The sequence below is a fragment of the Salmo salar genome, chromosome 02 (assembly GCF_965601325.2).
Source record: "Salmo salar chromosome 02, fSalSal1, whole genome shotgun sequence".
In the NCBI taxonomy this organism is placed as follows: Eukaryota; Metazoa; Chordata; class Actinopteri; order Salmoniformes; family Salmonidae; genus Salmo; species Salmo salar.
This window is the reverse complement of record NC_138292.1, coordinates 58,119,695-58,135,533: the sequence shown is the minus strand read 5'-3', so window position 1 is coordinate 58,135,533 and position 15,839 is coordinate 58,119,695. Positions and strand designations below refer to the sequence as shown.

The 15,839-nt window shown below is 46.5% G+C and overlaps 1 protein-coding gene across 1 annotated transcript; it reads right to left on the bottom strand.

The window, feature by feature from the left end:
* Positions 1–5,029: 5,029 nt before the first annotated feature.
* Positions 5,030–6,633, bottom strand: LOC123739374 (small integral membrane protein 28). Its single transcript, XM_045713758.2, has 2 exons — positions 6,523–6,633; positions 5,030–5,428 (listed from the first exon to the last, which is right to left on the bottom strand). The coding sequence occupies exons 1-2, from the start codon at positions 6,631–6,633 to the stop codon at positions 5,030–5,032; spliced, it is 510 nt and encodes a 169-aa protein (XP_045569714.1).
* Positions 6,634–15,839: the final 9,206 nt, after the last annotated feature.

Genomic DNA, 15,839 nt, shown 5'->3' with positions numbered 1-15,839 from the left:
TTCCCATGAGCCTCTTGGTTCTGCAGCTCTGATGAGTGGCGACACAGCAGATATTCTCTCAGAGATTCAGGCCCAGCCTGAGATCAGGTCAGATGAGATGCTCCAGGTGGAGTTCCTCAGCCAGACCCAGGTGGAGATTCCACAAGAGGTCAGGGAGGTCATGGACAGCCTGCTGGACAAGGTGGCAGATGGAGAAGCCCAGGAGAAGAAGGCTGAGGTCCTCGTGCCAAACCTGATCCCCAATCCTCCCTCATCCTCAGAAGTTTATGTCATAAAGGTCCTGGACAGCCAGGTAGACAAGGTAAGACTGGTTCCTTTATTTGTGAACTTTTGTTGTATACTACACTGTTAAAAAAAGGGATCTAAACGGGTTCTTCGGCCGTCCCCATAAGATAACCCTTTTTAGTTCCAGGTAGAACCTTTTTCGGTTCCATATACAATCCTCTGTAGAAAGGGTTCTACCTGCAACCAAAAAAGGGTTCTTCAAAGGGTTCTCCTATGGGGACAGCAGAAGAACCCTTTAAGGTTCTAGGTAGCACCTTTTTTTCTAAGTGTAGTATTATACCTGTACATGTAATAAGAAATACACTACAACACGTGATAGGTAGTAAAGCATTGCAATGCCTCTCTTTCTCTTCTATGTGAAGGCGAAGAAGGTTGAGGCCCTTGACCTTAGCACATGTCCCATACTCCAAACGGCCCTCACAGACACTGAGACCGTGACGAAGACTGCATACAAGATCATGCCGAAGCAGATTGTGGTACTTGGTTCCACCGTCAAGCATATCATCACCCAGGTGCTTCTTCAAGTAGATCCCCAAGCCTTTCAGGGGGGAGTCTATTTGGAGACACCTGTTATCATCAACGACACCCAAGCTCTTCTGTGGTCTATTCCCTGGGTCGAGGTCACTGAGGAGGAGGAGCTGTCTAACGGTCAGCAGTCCATTGATGCTTATGAGGTGGCTAAGACTGTCATCAACAACCTGGAGCAAGTGCTAGGCCCAAAACCTGTGCTGGCGAGAGCACTGGGAATCAGGTCACACATCTTGACAAGGTACATTGTTCATCTCGTAGGACTATGCATTGCTAAGACAGTGCCCGTTGTTTATGCTGCCAATGAAGAGGAGAGACGTATCAGTCAGGACATGGTGAACATCTGTCCTCTACCTGCTAGATTGATCATTAGTGGAGAACTATTCAGTGACTTCGTAGTGAAGTTTATTCTAAAACTTCATCCAATGAACGGACGCGGTACTAAACAGCTTGACCAACAGGCTCTGCTCTTACTGGTCGTTAAAATGGCCTCCGTTGCTTTTAACATATTGAGGAAGATTCCAGGTATTTCTGTGGATGAAAAGCTGTGCCCCCCCTTCTGCAACATGAGGCAGACAGTGTTGCACATGCAGAGTGCCATGATACATCAGTTTGGCACAACAATCAAGATAAAAAAACTGGTTGCCATGAAGGACACGGTGGTCATCTCCACCATCCCCAGTGCTATCTGTGAGGGGATCCTGAAGGTGTACAAGGGCATCAGCGACACCTATCCGCTTCAAGTCCTCGGCCCACAGTGTCCAATAGCTAGGAGCTGCGAAGAGGCTATGGAGAGCAAACTCTTTGCAGTAGCCCTACCCGAGAACCTTAGGAAGACCATCTACAATCACTACGGGTCCCGGGTCGGGAAACTGGCACTGTTCCAGAAGGCTTTCCCCCTGAATGACCACATCAAGTTGGAATACATCCGTCGTGTTTCTCTGCCTCGTTCCTCTAACAGAGATGTAGTCTGGATCGACCCCAAATACTTTGTTGGGGACGACGATGAAGAGGTTGTAACATCAAGCAACGCAATGCCTGATAATCCTCTTGCTCTCGACGTCAGTCAGGCTGCCTTTTTGAAGCAGTTCCCACAGACTGATGTTTTCGAGTCAACCACAAAGGACTGTGGAAAGCCTGTGCAAGAACAGGCTCAGAAGGAGACCGAGAGGAACAAACCAAAGATGACAAGCCTTGATATTGTTCCTGTTATTCTTGTCAGGAAAGTCTTTGACTCTGTCTTCCCAGATTCATGTACAATCAAGCAGCAATACGGTTCATGGGAAGACGTCCCACTTTGCAATGATATGGTAGAGCACATACATATCCAGGTTCAGAAAGAGGCATTGAAATACCAAAACCAAAGACTGTTCTTACGCACTCTGAGGAAGCTCAACGATGAGCCGGACAAGATGGCCAAATTCTTAGAAGACGTCTCACTCTCTATCAGGAGCAAGTACTTCAGGACTTTCCATGAGTGGCCATTGGTTAAAGCCCAGCTATACCCAGAAATACAGTCTCTGCTGGTCTGCGATATCATGGTCAGAGAGATCATGGCTCACCTGAGGCCTGCCTTGACCTTCGCCAAGGACACCAAGAAGGGTGATGACCGGCCATACTGCATCAACATCCCGGTCAAGAGGGAGACCAGAACCCCGGATGATACAGGTAGAACACTGCTACTATTGGTGTGGTACATTCAGAATCAGGCCTAGTCTCTTGTAAATGACTTGTATTCCACAATGTTCTTTCACTCACAATTTCACCACAAAATCCGATGTAGAGTAAACGGCTACATGTAACAGTCATCTTGTCACATTTCCATTTCCCCTAGACAAGACCAAGCTGGAGCTTTGCATTGAGAAAGCCAGCGCTGACAGAATGAAGGAACTCCTCACCCCACTTGAGAAGGTAAGCTACACTGTATTCTGTATTGTCTTATTGATAATATCAGTCAGTTTGAATGTTGTCTGTCCCGTACTGAGCTGCAGCTTCAGCATTGAAAGGTTGATGGTGATGGCTTCCTGAGGTTTGTTTCCACTACAGGAGGCTTCTGATGGGAGGAGGGATAATAATTATGTTTGGAATGGAGTAACTGGAATGGCATCAAACACATGGAAACCGTGTGTTTGATGTGTTGGATACCATTCCATTGACACCATTCCAGTCATTACTATGAGCCCGTCCTCCCCAATTAAGGTGCCTGTAGTTTCGACTCACCAACTGTTGTTTGTTCACAGGAACCCCAACCCTTCTGGATGAAGGGATGGATGGCAATGATGGAGGAGGAAAATAATAAAAAGAAGAAGGAGAAGAAGAAGAAGGGTTGCGGCTGGTTCTGGGGTTTGTTTGGCCGTAAGAAAAAAACAGCGAAAGAATTGTGGATGGAGGATTGTCGCAGGCGCGGATACTAGAAATCACATCCACACAAACCAAGCGGATGGACGCACACACATTTACACAGAGACAGATATAACAACAAGGCCTACCTCAGATCCCAAACAGACAACGTGTTGCCTGTCTAATAGTATGTCTTATTTTCCATTTTGGGATACAGGATGTATATTTATAGCTTACCGGAGGCTATGTTTTGGCACCAAACAATTTTCTCTGTAAACTTTTATTTGAAAAATAAACAGTTTATTTTATGTATTTTGCATGACTTTTTTTCTAAAGACATGTCTTTTATGACTTTTGTTTCGGATATATATATATATATTTAAATTCCATATAGAGTAGCCTGATGCTCAATGTAACCAATAACCATCAATTTTATTGTTTTATGGTGTAGCCTGAAAATCTGTGTTTTAAATTGTGGTTTTTGATTAAAAAAACACATTTACTTTGATGAAAATACAGTATGTTTAGAATTTTGGGCTTTTGCGATAATTTAGACAGTAGTCTATTCAAATGAATTGGTTAATTAACAACAATGAACATTTGGTGAATAAATATACTTGAAATAAAAACGCTTCCATCAATAGTCTATCTGAAACTGATCGTTTACAAGAATAAATGGTAGAAAAGAGTAGAATATGAAAAGCTGTAGCTGCTTCTGAGGATTGTTTGGCCGCAAGTGAAAAAAATCTAGTTGGACACCTGGACATTTCTAACACTTCTTGACAATTTGGCTCAGAAACACAGCAAGACCATACCTGTAATGTAAGGCAGGTGTTTGGAAAGGAGAGCTTACCTCTACATTCAGTAGTCTACATGATATGACCAAGATGTATCATAGTGGGGCAGCATGGGATTATAACTTTGCAACCTCGGTGCATAAGTGATCATGACAGAACTCTCTCAATCTTAACCATGCAAAGATATTTCTCTTATTCTTTATTTAAAAACAATATAACACTTTGTACAAACATATTACTTATAAATTAGAATGCATATCTGTTATATAGTCTATAAAACGTCTCAGGTCTGAGGTTTTTAGGAGTACATTCATGATGTGATTCCAAGGAATAAAGGGAATTATTAACCTGGACTAGATCTTTGTAAGTCTGGGTACCAGTCTAGCTAACATTCCGCTCCTTGTCCCTTCTGTCAAAGACATGGTGCCCAGGCTAGGTCTTTGTACCTTCTTACATATAAATACAATTCAAATCAAATTAAAAAAACATACAGTATTATATACAAGACTTCTGTAATATTCTTTCACATTGACATTCTGAAGTCTCCAAATAGGGAACAAACTGTAAATCAACACAGGTACAGGAGGGTTGAAAGCATGGTATGGCTCATACAATGTGTGGAAGTAAAAATGGGGGACCATGTGTTTCATTTAGGAGATAAAAACAATGCAAATTAATTGTATATTTTTTGTATTATCGAAGGAGTTTTATTTGCCTACTGTGACCTACGGTTTGTACATAGTCAGTGTATGTCCTCTCTAGAAAATCTAGATGTACTGTATCCTGGACAGCCAGTCCATGTAATTTCCAGCTTTCATGTAATTGCACACTCCTCTGTGTAGAAAGCTGGTACCCACAAAAGATTAACTCAGGTCTGATGTTTTTACATAGTCCATTGAAATCCCCTTATTCTAAAGAGCTTGGTATATGGAGTCCCTTCAAAAGCAATCTCTTAGTTCTAGTCCGAAATGATAGCATATACCCTACTCCCTACATAGTGCACTACTTTTAATCAGAGCCCTATGTGGGCTATATAGGGAATAGGGGGCCATTTGAGAGACAGTCCCAGTGTTCCCCAGTCACACGTAGCGTCCACTGGACTTGATCTCCGGACACAGCCGGGCCTCCAGGTCCTCTATCTTCATGGACTCTTTCCGGCTGGTCAGACTGGCGGCCCGTGTGATCTTGGTCAGCGTCTCTTCGTAGGGCGGCGGCAGGTAGACCATGACAAACACGCTGTCCGACATGTCAGAGCTGGTGCTGGTGTGGCGTTCGCCGTGGCCGGTGAGCGAGGAGAGGACCTCCGCGCTGCTGTCGGGGTCGTGGAGGTCCAGGCTGAGCTTTGGAGGGGAGCACCTCCAGTAGGCCAGGAGAACCAGGAGGCCCAGCATGAGGAGGGAGGCGACGGGGAGGATCACATAGAGGAGCAGCTCTGACCTCCCTTCCTGGTCGAGGTTCAGCTCATTCCAGTTGTAGCCCTGGTGGTTTTGGAGGGGAAAGGGTTAATAAATCACATCATTGAAAGGACAGAAAAAAAGATTCCTCTAAAATACATTCAGGACGATGTTGAAGATATGAAATCAGAAAATCAGTAATGGGTTTTGCCTCAAAACGGCAATGTTGTACTGGATCAGTGATGATCCTCTTCCATCTTCTCAGAACTGAACATACATGGTTGTGAAACCAATAGGGCTTATGCCATTTGATATTGCCTGAGTGTTATATTCCCCTGTTGACACAATCAGTGTCCCAAATTCACCCGACCAATCGGTTTCAGTGCTCAGATAACGCTGATCCTCATCTGGATGACTGACTAAAGACCCATCAACATCACTCCACTCAGCTGAAAGTCCCAAAAAGCTTTCTTTTGCCATTGCCCTGACACGAACTGCACTCATAAGCACTCGTCATCGTCGTGACATCCAATACTATTTTAAGACACTCAACTAACAACAGCAAGTGTGTAGCCTGCAAAAGTCTGTATAGCCCACAGTTTGTGGAGGCTGGCTGAAGTACCATGGACAGCGCTCCTCCAGTGAGGAAAAATAAAAGATAATGTAAAATAAAAACAATCCACCTAAAAAGGTATTTTTCAGAATAATTTTCAGTCTGCTCTTTAGATTGGTAAACCAGTATGCCACCGTAACCGGTGTGAAATGGTTAGCTAGTTCGCGGGCTTCGCGCTAATAGAGTTTCAATCGGTGACGTCACTCTTTCTGAGACCTTGAAGTAGTTGTTGCCCTTGCTCTGCAAGGGCCGTGGCTTTTGTGGAGCGATGGGTAACGATGCTTCATGGGAGGCAGTTGTTGATGTGTGCAGATGGTCCCTGGTTCGAGCCCAGGTAGGGGCGAGGAGAGGGACGGAAGCTATACTGTTACACCACCTATCTACTCCCAGGTGTCAAGCAAAGAAGTAAACTCAAAATCCGCTACAGCTGCAGCTGCAGCTCTCCAGAACTCGGGTTGCCTACCTCCTGGGCCTACCAAAAATCTCTGGGTCTCACAGCAGTCTATATGTAAAGTCTACTACTGAATCAGACTCACTCAGTAACAACAAGATGATGATCCCTTACCTGTAACTGTCTCTCCACCATTGGGGGAGAAGGTGACCCAGTCACCCAGTCAATGGACCCTCTGCCGGCTGGCCCAAACTTTATCCAGCTGCTGTCCAGTAGCGTTCTCATGCTGTCGTGGTGTCGTGGTAGGCAAACAAGAACCAAACTGAGTAGCAGAACTCAAGACAAACACGTCCGACTAGAGAGAGATCCGGTCGATAGCGATCCAGCTGTGTGTCCCTTGGTGCCCGAACAGAGTTAGACAGTGAAAGCAGTGCAGCCAGGGGTGAGGGGGGCGAGGGGAGGGGCAGGGGTGTGGTGGGAGGTGTCATGTGCTTTAAGCAGCTGCTCACATGGCTGCACATGCAGGGCACAACAGGATCCAGGCCAGGGAACCGCCCAATGACGGTGGAGCTAAAAGTCCAAGGGCAATCTCCTCTTGGGGGAATTTGTGGTAGCTAGTGTTCGCTTTTTGGAGAGAGTGGAGGCAGGGAGGGAGGGGACAATGGTTGTCCCCAGTTGTCATTCAACATCGGTGTGATGGGGGGGTTGGTGGCTGAGAGTCTAGACTAGTAGCCACGTAGAAATTACTTGGGCAGGATAATTGAATATCTTACAATACAGACGATAAGATTAAATATATATTACACAGCTGCTGCTGGACCATTGAGTTTGGTGTTGTTTTATTGCCACATACACCGGAAAGGTGCAGTGAAATGTGTTGTCTGGGTAGGGTAAGAGTTGACCTTATGGGGTAAGAGTTGAAAACCCCTGTGCTAGGGTATCTGCCGCGTGTGCGCGCGCGTGTATGTGTGCGTGTAAAGGGAGCGACGCAGGAGATGAGAAGCAGGTACAGGGAGTGAAGGTTTATTGGCTGACGGACATGAAACGGAACAGGAACAGCATCTGGACAGGAACCCATAACAAACACAATACGGAATAATGCAGACCCAGGGAACACAACCAAGGAACAGACAGATATACAGGGGGTAATCAACAAAGTGAAGGAGTCTAGGTGAGTCCAATGAGCGCAGCTGCGCGTAATGTTGGTAACAGTCGTGTATGATGACGGGTAGCCTGGCACCCTCGAGCGCCAGGGAGGGGGAGCTGGAGCAGGCGTGACAGTGTGTGTGTGTGTGTGTGTGTGTGTGTGTGTGTGTGTGTGTGTGTGTGTGTGTGTGTGTGTGTGTGTGTGTGTGTGTGTGTGTGTGTGTGTGTGTGTGTGTGTGTGTGTGTGTGTGATTTAAGTATTGCATTAGACTAAAGAGACAATATTTAAGATTAAACATCGACGACATTGTTTACCTGCTCCTGGGATTAAATGACAGCATCAAGATCATCAACCAGGTCATCTTTTAATAGCATTGTTAACATAATGGGACAGAGATGGAGAGAAGAGATCATAAAATGGAATGAGACTTTTACCTAATCAGGCACAATCCAGAAAGTCTTATATTATGGACGGCCCAAATCGCATCTTCTTTTCACGGGGCTCTTTAAAGGCAACATCAAATGGCACTTTGTGTCCCGATCCAGACGAGCCAGATCTTTCACCCAGATTTACAAATCACATAGCACCATAATCCCTGTGCCCAAGAACACCAAGGTAACCTGCCTAAATGACTACCGACCCGTAGCTCTCACGTCTGTAGCCATGAAGTGCTTTGAAAGGCTGGTCGTGGCTCACATCAACACCATTATCCCAGAAACCCTAGACCCACTCTAATTTGTATACTGCCCCAACAGATCCACAGATGATGCAATCTCTATTGTACTCCACACTGCCCTTTCCCACCTGCACAAAAGGAACACCTACATGAGAATGCTATTCATTGACTACAGCTCAGCATTCAACACCATAGTGCCCTCAAAGCTCATCACTAAGCTAAGTACCCTGGGACTAAACACCTCCCTCTGAAACTGGATCCTGGACTTCCTGACGGGCCGCCCCCAGGTGGTAAGGGTAGGTAACAACACATCTGCCACACTGATCCTCAACACAGGGGCCTCTCAGGGGTGCGTGCTCAGTCTCCTCCTGTACTCCCTGTTCACCCATGACTGCATGGCCAAGCATGACTCCAACATCATCATTAAGTTTGCCGTCGACACAACAGTGGTACGCCTGATCACTGATAACGATGATCAGGCTCTCATCGTTATCAGTGATCAGGCGTACCACTGTTGTGTCGACGGCAAACTTAATGATGATGTTGGAGTCATGCTTGGCCATGCAGTTGTTATCCTGGTGCCAGGATAACAACTTCTCCCTCAACGTGATCAAGACAAAGGAGATGATTGTGGAATACAGAAAAAGGAGGACCGAGCACACCCCCATTCTCATCGACGGGGCTGTAGTGGAGCAGGTTGAGAGCTTCAAGTTCTTTGGTGTCCACATCACCAACGAACTATCAATGTATTGGATGAAACATTGGATGAAACATTTGGCTGGTTATATAAAAGCATTTGAGAAAAACAAAGTACACCAAGACAGTTGTGAAGAGGGCACCAGAACGCCTATTCCCCCTCAGGAGACTGACAAGATTTGGCATGGGTCCTCAGATCCTCCAAAAGTTCTACAGCTGCACCATCGAGAGCATCCTGACTGGTCACCTCCTGGTATGGCAACTGCACGGCCTCCGACCGCAAGGCACTATGGAAGGTACCGTGTACGGCCCAGTACATTGTTGGGGTAGGTTCCTTGTTCCTTGTCAATCATTTGCTTATTGGTGAAATCAGCAATCAGACAATATATTTAAGTATATCAATCAAACACCTTTATTAACTCAATTGCAGACAGAAGTTGACAACGGGAACGCATGTTTCCGAGTAAGTTCTGCAAAATAGGAAAGGGTACAAGTTGCTTTAATATGCTTACAGTCAACCCCTAGTGGTGTAACTGCCTACATCAACACCTTCTACTCATGAGACCACGCCCATGCATATACAGTTATACAAACTTGCAGGAGAGACAATAGTTCCAGTGTTTTCTAAGGGCTCAGCAGTAATTTTCCACTCCCCAAGTTGCTTTATAGTGGTATGTCTGACTAGTCTCTTATCTCTTTCACTCCCCTGCAGGGTTCTGTGTCTATGAATCTCTTTTAGCCTTGAGGAGCTTTCTCACAGACACCCTGTTTTGACTTCAATAACACACATCTCTCAGACCATTTCTTATAAGAAGCAGAGACTTGAAAAGATCAGTGGAACAATATTAAACCTTATAATGCATATATATATTGCTAATCTGTAGTCCAGGACCCTATAGATGTAGTGAGGGATGGGTCTTATAGCCCTTCCTCTTCTATTAATACAAAATAAACATAATCAATTATTATAATACATCAAACATTTGGTGCAGCCCCTATCGTGACCCCAAGGTGATCCCCCATCAACATCACTGGGGCCAAGTGTTACAGATGTTGATCGTACTCTCCTTGCGTTGTGTTTTGTCCAAATAAATCACCCCAGCCAGTGGTCCCAGTTGAGCATTATTTATTATCTGTTGTTAAATAGGAAACAGCACGTTAGTTGTGCAGGGCTTGATGATGTTGATGGCCATCGATGGTAAAATCCCTTGCATCACATTTTCATACTGGGCAAACAAAATACAAAAATACAATAGAAAATATAACGTGTAAATACCTGTTGTTAAACAGGAAACAGCACGTTAGTTGTGCAGGGCTTGATGATGTTGATGGCAATCGATGGTAAAATCTGTAGCATGAAAACCACTGCGTTAGCAGTGGGCTTATGTGACCAGCTGTCACGTCCTGACTATAGAGAGCGCTTGTTTCTCTATGGTGTAGTTGTCCGTGCTGTCTCTGTATCTAAGATAATTGTGTAGTTTGAGTTTGAGTATTATCGAGGTGTGCTAGCCAGCCGCGACGCGGCGCCAGACTTACTCAACACACCTAGTCATCATTAACCCACTGCCAGCTAGCCATCCGTTACCGACTAGCAGCGCTGTAGTTACTAATACTAAACAACGGAACGATTAGACTAGTGCAGTGTTACCTAGCTAGCTACCTAGTTGTCTTTGTCATAACTTGATAATTGTTAATTGATAATTGTTAGCTAGCCAGCCATCGAGGTTAGCTAGCCAGCTATTTCCGTCCCCCGCGACGCCATTTTTCCTAACCTAGCCAACTATTACCGACGAGCAGCATTGTTGAAACTAAATACACTACAAGGAACGTCTTGATTAGTGTTATGTTAGCTAGCTAGCTACAAAGTTGCTTTGTATCATGACAAGGTGTAGTACTGAAACTACCGAGGTTACCTAGCCAGCTACACGTTCAAAGTCAACAACGCAGCCACTGCTAGCTAGCCTACTCCACCAGCCAGCAGTACTGTATCATCTTAGTCAATAACATTTTTGCAACGTAAGCTTAACTTCCTGAACATTCGAGACGTGTAGTCCACTTGTCACTCCAATCTCATTTGCATTAGCGTAGCCTCTTCTGTAGCTTGTCTACTATGTGTCTGCCTATCCCTGTTCTCTCTCCTCTGCACAGGCCATACAAACGCTCCACACCGCGTGGCCGCTGCCACTCTAACCTGGTGGTCCCAGCGCGCACGACCCATGTGGAGTTCCAGGTCTCCGGCAGCCTCTGGAACTGCCGGTCTGCGGCCAACAAGGCTGAGTTCATCTCAGCCTATGCTACCCTCCAGTCCCTAGACTTCCTGGCGCTGACGGAAACATGGATCACCACAGATAACACTGCTACTCCTACTGCTCTCTCCTCGTCTGACTACGTGTTCTCGCATACCCCTAGAGCATCGAGCCAGCGGGGTGGTGGCACTGGAATCCTCATCTCTCCCAAGTGGACATTCTCTCTTTCTCCCCTGACCCATCTGTCTATCTCCTCATTTGAATTCCATGCTGTCACAGTTACCAGCCCTTTCAAGCTTAACATCCTTATCATTTATCGCCCTCCAGGTTCCCTTGGAGAGTTCATCAATGAGCTTGACGCCTTGATAAGTTCCTTTCCTGAGGATGGCTCACCTCTCACAGTTCTGGGTGACTTTAACCTCCCCACGTCTACCTTCGACTCATTCCTCTCTGCCTCCTTCTTTCCACTCCTCTCCTCTTTCGACCTCACCCTCTCACCTTCCCCCCCTACTCACAAGGCAGGCAATACGCTTGACCTCATCTTTACTAGATGCTGTTCTTCCACTAATCTCATTGCAACTCCCCTCCAAGTCTCCGACCACTACCTTGTATCCTTTTCCCTCTCGCTCTCATCCAACACTTCTCACTCTCCCCCTACTCGGATGGTATTGCGCCGTCCCAACCTTCGCTCTCTCTCTCCCGCTACTCTCTCCTCTTCCATCCTATCATCTCTTCCCTCTGCTCAAACCTTCTCCAACCTATCTCCTGATTCTGCCTCCTCAACCCTCCTCTCCTCCCTCTCTGCATCCTTTGATCTCCTCTGTCCCCTATCCTCCAGGCCGGCTCGGTCCTCCCCTCCTGCTCCGTGGCTCGACGACTCACTGCGAGCTCACAGAACAGGGCTCCGGGCAGCCGAGCGGAAATGGAGGAAAACTCGCCTCCCTGCGGACCTGGCATCCTTTCACTCCCTCCTCTCTACATTTTCCTCTTCTGTCTCTGCTGCTAAAGCCACTTTCTACCACTCTAAACTCCAAGCATCTGCCTCTAACCCTAGGAAGCTCTTTGCTACCTTCTCCTCCCTCCTGAATCCTCCTCCCCCTCCCCCCCCCCTCCTCCCTCTCTGCGGATGACTTCGTCAACCATTTTGAAAAGAAGGTTGACGACATCCGATCCTCGTTTGCTAAGTCAAACGACACTGCTGGTCCTGCTCACACTGCCCTACCCTGTGCTTTGACCTCTTTCTCCCCTCTCTCTCCAGATGAAATCTCGCGTCTTGTGACGGCCGGCCGCCCAACAACCTGCCCACTTGACCCTATCCCCTCCTCTCTTCTCCAGACCATTTCCGGAGACCTTCTCCCCTACCTCACCTCGCTCATCAACGCATCCTTGACCGCTGGCTACGTCCCTTCCGTCTTCAAGAGAGCGAGAGTTGCACCCCTTCTGAAAAAACCTACACTCGACCCCTCCGATGTCAACAACTACAGGCCAGTATCCCTTCTTTCCTTTCTCTCCAAAACTCTTGAACGCGCCGTGCTTGGCCAGCTCTCTTGCTATCTCTCTCAGAATGACCTTCTTGATCCTAATCAGTCAGGTTTCAAGACTGGGCATTCAACTGAGACTGCTCTTCTCTGTGTCACGGAGGCTCTCCGCACTGCTAAAGCTAACTCTCTCTCCTCTGCTCTCATCCTTCTAGACCTATCTGCTGCCTTTGATACCGTGAACCATCAGATCCTCCTCTCCACCCTCTCCGAGCTGGGCATCTCTGGCACCGCGCACGCTTGGATTGCGTCCTACCTGACAGGTCGCTCCTACCAGGTGGCGTGGCGAGAATCTGTCTCCGCACCACGTGCTCTCACCACTGGTGTCCCCCAGGGCTCTGTTCTTGGCCCACTCCTATTCTCGCTATACACCAAGTCACTTGGCTCTGTCATATCCTCACATGGTCTCTCATATCATTGCTATGCAGATGACACACAATTAATCTTCTCCTTTCCCCCTTCTGACAACCAGGTGGCGAATCGCATCTCTGCATGTCTGGCAGACATATCAGTGTGGATGACGGATCACCACCTCAAGCTGAACCTCGGCAAGACGGAGCTGCTCTTCCTCCCGGGGAAGGACTGCCCGTTCCATGATCTCGCCATCACGGTTGACAACTCCCTTGTGTCCTCCTCCCAGAGTGCTAAGAGCCTTGGCGTGACCCTGGACAACACCCTGTCGTTCTCCACCAACATCAAGGCGGTGACCCGATCCTGTAGGTTCATGCTCTACAACATTCGCAGAGTACGACCCTGCCTCACACAGGAAGCGGCGCAGGTCCTAATCCAGGCACTTGTCATCTCCCGTCTGGATTACTGCAACTCGCTGTTGGCTGGGCTCCCTGCCTGTGCCATTAAACCCCTACAACTCATCCAGAACGCCGCAGCCCGTCTGGTGTTCAACCTTCCCAAGTTCTCTCACGTCACCCCGCTCCTCCGCTCTCTCCACTGGCTTCCAGTCGAAGCTCGCATCCGCTACAAGACCATGGTGCTTGCCTACGGAGCTGTGAGGGGAACGGCACCTCCGTACCTTCAGGCTCTGATCAGGCCCTACACCCAAACAAGGGCACTCCGTTCATCCACCTCTGGCCTGCTCGCCTCCCTACCTCTGAGGAAGCACAGTTCCCGCTCAGCCCAGTCAAAACTGTTCGCTGCTCTGGCACCCCAATGGTGGAACAAGCTCCCTCACGACGCCAGGACAGCGGAGTCAATCACCACCTTCCGGAGACACCTGAAACCCCACCTCTTCATGGAATACCTGGGATAGGATAAGGTAATCCTTCTAACCCCCCCCCCTTAAAGATTTAGATGCACTATTGTAAAGTGGTTGTTCCACTGGATATTATAGGTGAATGCACCAATTTGTAAGTCGCTCTGGATAAGAGCGTCTGCTAAATGACTAAAATGTAAATGTAAATGTAGTAGGTCAGGGCGTGACGAGGGGGTGTTCTAGTTTAAAATTTCTATGTTGGTGTTTTGGTTTGGTTCCCAATTAGAGGCAGCTGGTAATCGTTGCCTCTAATTGGGGATCATATTTAAGTAGCTATTTTTCCCACCTGTGTTTGTGGGATATTGTTTTGTGTTTGTGCATGTGCACCACGTAGTCATGTTTCATTGTTCGTTTATTGATTTATTTGCTTTTAAAGTTTCACTTTGTAATAAATATGTGGAACTCAACATCCGCTGCGCCTTGGTCCCGTTCTTACGACAACCGTGACACCAGCATGCTAGCTAACACACTTATATACAGCAATCATATACCAAAGCACATCCCAGAAAGCCCCTCAATCCCTAACAGGTACCATATACCCACACATGTATAAATCAGCAATGTACAGCAAACTTATACACATTATAAAACAGTATTCAGAACGTGACCTACCCCTTGCATCACCTTTTCATACTGGGGAGACCTGACGTTCGCGATCTCCCCCTATCTGCAAGCGGGGCCAATCACAACACACCTTATTGTCATCAGAATTGAACCAACCAATAAGAATGCTTGAACATTAAATACACATTTCTTTAGATTCAAGTGGAAACATAACCAACCCTGTAACACAAGCTTCCTGCCATCCAGGACATCTATACCAGGCGGTCTCAGAGGAAGGCCCAAAAAATTGCCAAGGACTCCAGCCACCCTAGTCATAGACTGTTCTCTCTGGTACCGCACGGCAAGCGGTACCGGAGCGCCAAGTCTAGGTAAAAAAGGCTTCTTAACAGCTTCTACTCCCAAGCCATAAGACTCTTGAACAGTTAATAAAATGGCTACCCGGACTATTTGCATTGTCCCCACCCCACCCCCCATTTTTACACTGCTGCTATTCTCTGTTTATTATCCATGCATAGTCACTTTACCTCTACTTACATGTACATATTACCTGAATTACCTCGACTAACCGGTGCCTCTGCACATTGACTCTGTACCGGAACCCCCTGTTATTTTATTGTTGCTCCTTAATTATTTTTTATTTCTAATTTATTTTATTTTTCGTAACTGCATTGTTGGTTAAGGGCTTGTAAGTAAGCATTACACTGTAAGGTCTACTCACCTGTGGTATTCGACGCATGTGACAAATAAAATTTGATTTTGATTTGATGCACACACACCCTTGATAGGAACCTAAAATCGTGACTCAAACAGTTTGTTTGCTCTTTGGTTTCAGGCGTAGGACAGACAGAGCTAAAGAGGTCACACTGACAGATAAGAGATTGAGGTTGTGACGGAGTACCAAATATCCCACAGACCGCAGCCAAACAGGACATGTCCAGCTGTCAAGTGATGCATTAGAACAGTGGGACAGAGAATAAGGTCAGGATTTAAGACAAGGAAACACAACGTTTACAGGAATGAATCCCTTATAAAGCGTATTAATGGTGTTTAAAGCTGACATGTTATTTAGGTTGGACACCATCAGCTGTCAACCGTCAACTAGCTTCATCAAGAAATGTATTGGATGAAACATTTGGCATGGAAATGTAGGTCCCTGTGTATTGTCTGTGTGGCCTCAATATGTGTGATTTTTTTTCTGTTTTTTTACTGTGTCATCAGAGAACACAATGTGATAACATTCAATTCAAGTTTCGACAATAATCATATCTCTTTCATAAAAGCATTTACTTCCAAACGTTGTCAACCTGTTGCTGTCTCTACTGCTCTGTGTGTAAAACCATTTACACACAGAATG

Coding starts and splice junctions, on each gene's coding strand:
- LOC123739374 (XM_045713758.2), bottom strand. CDS start 6,633: ATGAGAACGCTACTGGACAGCAGCTGGATAAAGTTTGGGCCAGCCGGC. Junction 5,429..6,522: donor TGGTGGAGAGACAGTTACAG/GTAAGGGATCAT, acceptor CAAAACCACCAG/GGCTACAACTGGAATGAGCT.